Here is a 9,884-nt window from a genome sequence, read left to right as displayed (position 1 = left end):
GCACGTCGCCCTAGCGCTCCAAGGACGGACCACTCTGATGACCACACCGCCATAGGAATAGGCTACAGGGCTCGAACACGCCGCCTCTGTTCGCACGACGCCGTATAGTTAGCACATGTACTGTCCTTGTCCTCCCTTCAACTATAAAAGGAAAGGACTTGGGCCATTTGGGGGACAAGTTCTCATGAAGAACAACACCCTGTAACACGCACACTTCCCTGCCGCTTGAGAGCAATGTCTCAAGCAGCCCACATCACTCCCCGCCGAGACCTGGGACTAGCTCCCTCTCTCACCTAGCTTGTAACCCCCTACTACAAGCACTTCGGTGCAAGGAATACAAGATCAATCTCCCAGACTAGACGTAGGGCATGAATTGCTCGAACCAGTATAAACCTTGTGTCTCTTTGCATCACCATCCGGAATTGGGAACACGCAGAACAAATTCACTAGTTGGTTGAGGACCCCCCGGTCCAAAACACCGACATGACGTATCCTACAAGGGGGCATCCCACTTCTCTATACTTGTCTCTCGGCAGCGGCCCAAGGCGTCCGACCGACCTGGGCGACCTGCCGGCCTCTCCTCGATGGAGATTCCGCTGGTGGGTCCATCCAAATCCTTCTAGGGAAGGCAGAGGCTAAAGCTCGGGGTGCAGGGACAAAAACTCTGATCACACCGGTGAGTAGAAATGCCATAGCCGCCGGGGCGTAGGTTTTTAGCGGTCTGATCAGTTTTACTCAGAGTTTGTATCTGCACACCTTGCCTCTAGGTTTTAGCGTGAGAAAGGGGTTGGGCATCTAGAATGTCTACCGAATAGACACTCTTGCTATTCCCCGAGCGAGACTCGACCCCTTGCCGTTGCTGGGGTCGGGGGCTCGATAGCAAAATTAATGCGCGTAAAGTACGGGTGACCCATCTCTCGGTAGCGGCCCGAGTCATTCGATCAACTTGGGTGGCCCACTGGCATAGGACTTACCTCGATGGCACAAGTGACAGGTTCAGGGAGCTCTTATCGGATATGTTCAAGCGGAATCTAGGTCTATCGTTCATAATGGGGTTGGCATAACCCACATGGGGCATCCTGCTGCTCCCTACCCATCCCTCGGCAGTGGCTAAGCCATCCGGTCACTTGTATTGCCCTGCTGGGATAGGACTTACCTATAGAGATAGAGGATGGAAACATCCTGTGTAAGAATTTAGTTAGGCAGATAAGCCAGGCGACGAACTTGTAATAAATGGACAAGCTCTTTAATTTTGTTATAGCCAAACAACTTTTTAGCCTTTCTCCCCTTTTTTTGTAAATATGTTAGTGCATTCTGACCCTTTCTATGAGCAAATTCCTCGTGAGCAAATTCTGATCACGCTCAGGGTGCGGGTGAGCAAATTCTGATCACGCTGGTGAGCAAAGGCGTCGTACCCGTTGGGGCGTAGGTTTCTCATAGTTTGACCAGTTATACTCAGAGCTTGTTCCCACAACCCAAGCTCCTAGGTCTTAATGTGTTAGGGGGTCGGTCACAGAGAATGTTTGCTAGGCGGATAGACTCTTAAATGCGTACCGACTCTTTCCATGGCTAAGGCCAAAAAGCCCATGGTGCGGAAACAAACTCTGATTACGCTAGTGAGCAAAGACGCTATAGCCGCGAGGTGTAGGTTTCTCGCAGTCCGACCAGTTTTACTCAGCGTTTGTTTCCACAAACTTCGCTTTGGGTCATAATTGTGAGAAAGGGTCAGACATAGAGACTATCTACCAGATAGATATGCTCTTATTAGCCTCCAAGTGAGGCCCAACCCTTTGTCGTTGCTAGGGATGGGCGTCACCTAAAGATTGGGGAGTTGATAGCGAAACTGATAAGAGAAAATGTGCGTATATTAAGGGTAAAAGTGACATAGCTGCTCGATGTTGTAGGCATTGACGAAAACTTCACCGTTGATGGCCTTGAGCTTGTAGGCGCCTGGTCGGAGCACCTCCACGACGACGTACGGTCCCTCCCACGGCGAGAGAGCTTGTGGCGGTTCTTGTTGCTCTGGACGAGGCGGAGCACCAGGTCCCCAACATTGAAGGCCCGACCCCGCACTCGACGGCTATGGTACCAGTGCAACGCTTGCTGGTACTTGGCTGAGAGGAGGAGGGCGATGTTGCACGCTTCATCTAGCTAGGCTCCTTCATGTGCTCCCCCTTATTGGAGCCTTCAGACAAGAACCGCTTCAAGAGGTCACAGTCCTTGTTTAGGTGCTTGACGGGGAAAGAATGGTTCGGGCATGGCCCTTCGAGCAGCTCCTCGAAGTGGATCGAGGTACCCTCGGAGGGCTTCCGACCCCCTTTGCGGTCGGCGGTGGCCATGAGCGAGCCCTCACACTGTTGCTTGTTTTTCTTCTTGATGGGATGGTTGGAGGCACCTTCGCCGGCGTCTTTGTCCCGCTTTGCCTTGGTTTTAAGGCGGTCGAAGATCGCTCCGACCGCCTCCTCGCCCGAGGCGTGGCTGGTGGTGATGTCGAGGAGCTCCTTGGTGGTTCGCCGGCCCTTACGTCCCAGCTTGTGAACTAGGGACTCATAGGTGGTCCTAGATAGGAAAGCTCCTATAACGTCGGCATCGGCGATGTTAGACAGCTCATTGCACTGCTAGGAGAAGCACCAGATGTACCCACAGAGGGTTTCTTCGGCCTTCTATCGGCAGTTTTTGAGATCCCATGGGTTCCCAGGACGCTTGTACGTGCCCTAGAAGTTCCCTATAAAGATCTCTTTCAAGTCCGCCCAACTTTGGATTCTGTTGGGGGGAAGGTGTTTCAACCATGTTCATGCCGAATCAGATAGGAACAATGGAAGGTTGTAGATAATGAAGTCATCATTATCCGCTCCACTGGCTTGGCAAGCAAGCCAATAATCCTCGAGCCACAGTCCGGGGTTCATTTCCCTAGAGTATTTCAGGATGTTGGTTGGTGGTCGGTACCATGGCAGGAAGGTGGCGTTGAGGATGTGTCGGTCGAAGGCCTGAGGTCCCTGTAGGCTGGAGCTCAGGCTTTGGTTCTCGCCGCTATCGTAGCGTCCGCCATGACGAGGGTGGTAGCCGTGGCTAGCCCCCTGCCCCGCATCGCCACGGGTATGCCTGCGGGCATCGAGGGTGTCGCGCACGTCACGGTTGTGGCCGAGATGTTCATGCACTGGGACCGTGATGCGTAGCCTGCCGTCTTGCGGCACCTGGTGGACTGATGCGTCCTTGTCGGGTCGCTCTGAGGGCATGCGTTGGCTGGTGTTGAGCTCGCGTCATTGGGACAACGAGCTTTCGGCTTGCTGCGCCGCTACGCGCTTGAGTAGTGTGCGAATCTCATGATGGGCCCGACGATCCTTGGGCGTTGCGGGCCCCGGAAGCCCACGGAGCAAGGGCATCGTAGCAGCGATGTTCTGGCTTGCCCAGGCGAAGTGTGGGAGGGCTTCATCGTCCTCAATGATCCTCTAGTTCACATCACGGGCCATGGCGCGTGCGCACCCACCGTGTCCGTGGTGCTCGATCTCTCGACCGAGCTCCCTGTGTTCCTGCTCGATCTGGAGTCATGCTTCCTCGAGCTCTTGGTGCCGGGCCTTTAGCTGCTCCATCCGCAAGCGGGGGTGGAGCCCCTATATCCCCCTTGACCTCATCATCAAGGTCGTTTGTTAGGGTAGCCTCCTCCTCATGGATGCTTTCGACGTGTCCCTCGGGGGTACCTGCCATAAACATCCACGAGAGGGGTGATGGCTCCCCCTGGTGGAGTCAGAGGCGGAGGGCGACTCGTTTCTTCCGCGAGGAGGTCATGGAAAGACTCTGTGACATACTCGGTCATCCCTATGAACTCATCATTCATGGAGAAAGGAGGCTCGCGTTGCGCCACAAGGTGGCCAACGGTCTCTGTGGCGTTGCGGAGACCGAACGAGAGCATTGTCGGGGCGCTCTGGATGGGGTATTCTAGAGAGAGCGGCTCCCTTCCAACAAGCTACACCATGACGTTGGTGAACGAGAAGGTGGGGTGGCGCAGGTCCTCCCAGGACGGTCGAGGTCCTTGGAAGGCGCCGAGCTGACACTCTAACCTCCCATAGTCGAAGTCGAGGAGCTAGTCGCTTTCGGGGGCGTGGGGCTCCGGTGCGTGCAGCTGCAACTCCTCAAGTGCCTTGGCGATCATGTCGAGGCCGGCGGAGTGGAGAGGTCGGACGGCGGCGGGAGCCATTGCCAACTCTCCCTCCGTCGTGACGATGAAGTCTAGGTCCCCGAAGTGCACATGCACGCCGGGACCTAGCTAAGGTTGTGACTAGCCATTCGAGGCCTGGTGTGGATGTCGAGACGCGCAAAAGGCCCTTACCTGGCACGCCAACTGTCGGTGTTTTGAGTTGCCACCGACTAGTAAATTTCTAATATTGCGTGTCTGGCTCGGATGGTGTGCTAAGAGGACACGAGGTTTATACTGGTTCGGGCAGAATGTCCCTACGTCTAGTCCGTTGCTGGTGCTCGTGTTACTAACACTGAAAGTTCATAGTAGGGGCTATAAACGATCGAGAGAGGGATGGGTCCCAAGTGTCTAATGAGAGGAGCGAACGGGTGCCGAGAGCTCGGTCGCTTCCCGGCTGTGTGCTTGTGTGTTCTGATCGGTTCGGGGTTCAATGGGTTCTAGTCCGAATCGATGTTATGTGTTGCGATACCCCTTATGGGATGCCCTGCTTTTACTTTTATAGGGCAAGGAAAAGCACGGGTTATGGTGGAGGGAAAAGACGAGGATGAGAAAGAGAAGAAGTCCTATAGGATCGCCGGGTCCTTCTTTTTCTTCATGTGGGTCCCGCTGACCCTGTAGATGTCAACAAGGACAACTCCATGTTGCGGCCTTGTCCGTCATTGGCGCCATGCGTAGGCGTCGTCTTCCGGTCGTGGCGCTCCACTCCATCCTGGCGGACGTCATAGTGAACTGACGCGCCTGTCAGTGCTCGTACGAGGGTTAGGCAGAACAACGCCGGTACGTCCGATGCTATTCCTGATGTGAATCCCTAGGTATGGCCCGTCACGGCCACGAGTTATATTGAGGCGTGCTGGTCACCTCCCTGGTGTCAGAGCTTTGACCCAGGCCCATTCGCTTGGACCTAGAGTGGTTGGCGGCGGTATGGGTCTTCATCGGGCGAGACGGATCCCCGGCCTCGGGGTCGGTCGAGGTGGAGTCCCCCCTAGTTGTCGGGTGAGGCGGAGCCCGCCCTCAGAGGTCGAGCGAGGCGGAGCCCACGACCTCGGTGTTGGGCGAGGCGGAGCCCACCCGCAGAGGTCAGGCGAGGCGGACCACAAACCCAATTGTCGGGTGAGGCGGAGCCCGCCCCCTGAGGCCAGGCGAGGCAGAGCCCGAGGCCTCGGTGTTGGGCGAGGCGGAGCCTGGCCTCAGAGGTCGGGCGAGGTGGAGCCCACGGCTTCGGTGTCGAGCGAGGCGGAGACCGCCCCTAGAGGCTGGGCGAGGCGGAGCTTGCGCACCTGGGGGTCCGTTGGAGCTGTAGTCGCGCTTTTGACTGCTCGGATGAATCATTGTTGATGGTTATTAACTCCTCCTCTTTGGGTGTCCTAGTATTGGTCCCGACAATCCTTTCTAAAAAAACTCCTGACCAGCCATGACATTGTCGATGAGAGTTTATTTACAACACACAATTTTTTTTGGCCTCTACAACACACAATTTTACGTATGTGAGACACGCAAGGAGTTGAACTCCGGACCAGTTGGTTCACACTAGGGTGAGCCAACCACCGATCCACTCGTTCACAAAACTATAAAAGAGAAACGACATTTCAGGCGTTTCACTTTATTCTAGTTCTTCAGTTTTTTGAACTAGAAGAGATAAATGACATTTTAGTTGATTTGCTAGATTCTAATTCATTTGATCTGAATTAGCGACCTGATCTTTAGGTTCCACCAAATAATTCTGATTAAAATATAGTTAAAAAATTCAGATAATAAAAAAATAAAAACAAGAATCGGACCCTAGCAAACACGTCTACGCTTTAAAGTCGAAGGCCTGGTCGCTGCAATGTTTAAGGTCTGATATCTTACAAACACCTTTGAAAAACTGTGATTAAAAATTGTGTGCTTTTTTTTTAAAATGGCATTCAAGATAGAGTCTGTGGTGCACCCTCATACGTTTGAGGTTTGTTCATACAATATACATACATCATTGTTAACACCAAAGATAGCAAGTATTGCTCATGTACTATCAACACTTGCAGATGTATGCTCGTTCTTGATTCCATGGAGCCTCCACCAGACGCATTTCAACCAACCTTATTCAATTCAATATTTTATAGAACATTTTACTTCTAAGATGGCGTAGTAAATAAACAAGCACAAGACTATTCTGGCAGATGAAACTGAAACTGAAGCAGAAGCGTGAGACCCATTAGTTCAACCTTTTAAAACTTTCCAACCAAGTACACAAGAAAGTCACTGTAGTAAACAGAACACTAGTAACAGTTCTAGAACGACAAACGACCACTAGCAACTTCTTATTATGCTTCAAGATGGAACATCAGTTCAGCTCATCACATTGGCAGCTCGCCGCTATCTGCTATGACAACCTTGCTCTTTGGTTGCCCACTCTGCCGGCCTTCAGCTTCGACCTTGTACACAACATCCATTCCAGACAACACCTTGCCAAACACAACATGCTTCCCGTCCAACCTTACACACACAAAATAAAAGCAGGAGGTAATCAGCATCAACAGATTAAGAAAAACCTTCAGTCAAGATTGGAGGAAAATAAGGTCACTGTTACAAAGACCTGTGAATATTACTTACCAGCTTGTTGTCACAGTGGTGATGAAAAACTGAGATCCATTTGTATTTGGCCCGGCATTGGCCATGGACAGAAGGCCTGACGCAAGAATCAGTCACCAACATGTTATGAATTTAACAAGCCTAGTAGTAAAAAAATCCTAACAAGTAACAAACCACTCAAATAAATTATTTCTATGTAACAGATATGATCCCTTTTCAGGGCCACCTAAAAAATTCTAAGGCATAGTTGATCACCTGGTCCAGTGTGCTTGATCTTGAAGTTCTCATCAGCAAACTTCAAGCCATAGATAGATTCACCACCCCTCCCATCCCCAAGAGTGAAGTCACCTCCTTGGAGCATGAAGCTGGGAATAATTCTGTGGAATGTACTTCCCTTGTAGTGGAGGGCTTTGCTACTCTTGCCAACTCCTTTCTCTCCTGTATAACAAGAAAGTTGAGAGCCACATGAAACCAAAACCAAACAAGTGACTTGAGCCTATTTAATAAGACATCACTTACAAAGATATTTCACAGATGTAAAACTATTCACTATTCGGAATGGGACCTCTTCCATTATATGGCAGGCCAAAATAACATTGTACGTATATATGATGAATGCAATAACACTATTGTAATTGATGATGTTCATTTTTACTTTTCCCACAAAATAAGATTAAGAATGTGCACATCTGTTAGTTTTTTTGTTTGGAGAAGCTGCCCATTTTTTATTGGATGTAACCAAACTATACTATGGTGCATGACAAAACAATTTCAATTAAGACTGCCAACTACCACGACTTTAATCATTAGGAAACTATAACAAGGGTAATAATAACATTCTTAACCTATAACATACCTGTGCAAAGAGCTCGGAAGTTCTCTGTAGGAAAACAAGTAGGGTCCATTAGTTTTCTCTTATCCCATGTGAAAATAGTATCGAATTGTTAATAATAACTTGATAATACCTGCTGTCTTAGGAACAGTCTTCCCAAAAAGCCCCATGACAATCCGACCTATGACAGTCCAGAAGCAAGTAAGCACCGATGAGTCAATCAGTTAGTAAGTGGAGGAACGACATTCATACACAAACACCATGTTGACATTTCTCCATCATACAAATAACTAATAAGACCAAAGAAAACAAAGCATAGGCATAAACCCAATATAAAATCGGATAAACCTAGCAGCAGCAATCACTCCACATGGCATGCAACAGAAACAAATGACTTGTGGGCAAGGCTTTAAGCACTGGTGGTTGAGCAGAGACACCAATTTAATGTGAGTAGAGTGCAACATAAACTAGTGGAATCAAATAGCTAGACATCTAAAGTCGTCCTATTGCTCCACTTTGGTACGACGTAGCGTGCTGATCTGAGTATCTGACATTGCAGAAAGTGAGAGGGTGCCGCCACAAACCTGCGGGCTTGCCGTCGATCTCGATGTCGAAGTAGACCTTGTGGGTAACCTCCGTCAGGTCCTTCTTAGCCTAACAAATCAGCAGCCAAACACAACGGTTAGCTGCTTGGATCCCGATCCAACAGATTCAGTCATTCAGAAACTAGCGCAAGCGTCAGTAATAGTCATATCGACGAGCAATCCTGCGCAGTCTCTAATCAGATCGGGAAAAAAACACAGGGAGAGAGGTTAGAGGAGCAAATCATGGGCTTGTGGGCAAGGGACGGACGAGGTAGACGAGCACCTGGGCGAGCGTCAGGGCGGCGGCGGCGAGCGCGAGCCACAGGCACACCGTGGCGGGGGGCCAGGCAACCCGCGCCGCCGCGCTCCTCCTCCACCCGCTCGGCGCCATCTCCGATCCGCACGCTCCTCCGCCGCCGCCGATGAGGTCGAGAGAATTCTGCTAGATCTGATCGTTTTGCCGCACTTCTGCAGTCTTCGCCTCGTCCACGAGAGAAACCACCAAATAAGGAGAGCAGCAGAGGAAGCCCCTTGCTGCCTGACATGTGGGGCAGGCGCGATCCCTGGGTCCTACATGTCAGTGTGACAGCTCTATTTGCTTCGCCCCGGACGGCAGAGGCAGTGGGCACTCACTTGAGTGTTTTTTTTAACCGAAAAGACCGTGGGAGAGATCGTAAGCAACTTTTTAATTAATTTAAAATAGGAGAGAGTCTTACATACAAATCTAGCTAAAAGCCTCAAATCAAACACAGAAGGTTGACCTAAGATCATCCTTAAAATGAACAGACTGAAGGTTATATTGGTTCTTAAAATTCGATAACCAAATATTATGGGTTGGGTCTCTTCTCTGGAAGATCTTGTCATTGCGCATTTTCTACAGCTCCCAAGCTGCTATCATAGTTGCTTCTGTGAAGAAAGGTATGTTGTGGGCGCCTCGAGCTTGGGTGTACCTATCCCGCAGAGGTAGTGATGTGTCCCAGTTGATATGTATAGTCGCCCAACATTCTTTTGCAAACGTGCATTCAAAGAACAGATGGTCGATGGTCTCCTCTTCTCCACTGTCACACATGACGCATATATCAGTGCCCTAGACATCGAAATATCTTCTACGCGCATAGTCTTGGTGTTGAGGCGATCTACCAGAACCAACCAAGCAAAGAATTTGACACGCGGGGTGCATCTAGACTTCCAAATGATCTTGAAGATCGGATGTGTATCCATATTCTTGAATACACGAGAATAGAAACGCCGTGAGGTATATGTGTTGCCCCAAACAGGAATCCATTAATCCACTGCATCTTCATCATATGGTATATCTTGCAACTGAGCTTGTAGAGTTTCAAGCTCTTCAAAAGCCTGTTGTGATAGAGGTAGTAGGAACAAGCTGTCAAGATCAACGACCTCCATGATTTCCAGCACCGAAGCACCCCTATTTCTGGCAAAAAAGGCCAATCTTGGATATGTTTGAGCTAGCACCGAATTTGTCCATAGATCATCCCAGAAGCAGACAGAGGAGCCATTGCCTAATTCACACCTGACAACACCTCTGAAAATGATGTTGAGTCTGAGCACATCCTTCCACCAGAAGGAGCCCGATTCTCTAGCAACATGTGGTACTTTGGTGGAGTAGTATTTATTCCAAATCAAATGCACCCAGGGGATGTCGGCCTTGTTATAGAACTTACTTAGGTGTTTCATGAACAGG

General features: G+C 50.2%; 1 protein-coding gene across 1 annotated transcript; it reads right to left on the bottom strand.

Annotated features, from left to right (window-relative positions):
• Window positions 1-6,386: 6,386 nt before the first annotated feature.
• On the bottom strand, window positions 6,387-8,666 carry LOC136527599 (peptidyl-prolyl cis-trans isomerase CYP19-4-like). Its single transcript, XM_066520380.1, has 7 exons — window positions 8,463-8,666; window positions 8,180-8,249; window positions 7,729-7,776; window positions 7,620-7,643; window positions 7,019-7,201; window positions 6,785-6,860; window positions 6,387-6,667 (listed from the first exon to the last, which is right to left on the bottom strand). The coding sequence occupies exons 1-7, from the start codon at window positions 8,568-8,570 to the stop codon at window positions 6,529-6,531; spliced, it is 648 nt and encodes a 215-aa protein (XP_066376477.1). The 5' UTR covers window positions 8,571-8,666; the 3' UTR covers window positions 6,387-6,528.
• Window positions 8,667-9,884: the final 1,218 nt, after the last annotated feature.

The sequence above is a fragment of the Miscanthus floridulus genome, chromosome 19 (assembly GCF_019320115.1).
Source record: "Miscanthus floridulus cultivar M001 chromosome 19, ASM1932011v1, whole genome shotgun sequence".
Taxonomy (NCBI): Eukaryota; Viridiplantae; Streptophyta; class Magnoliopsida; order Poales; family Poaceae; genus Miscanthus; species Miscanthus floridulus.
Note: the sequence above shows the minus strand (reverse complement) of the source record. Positions and strands in the feature narration are given on the sequence as shown.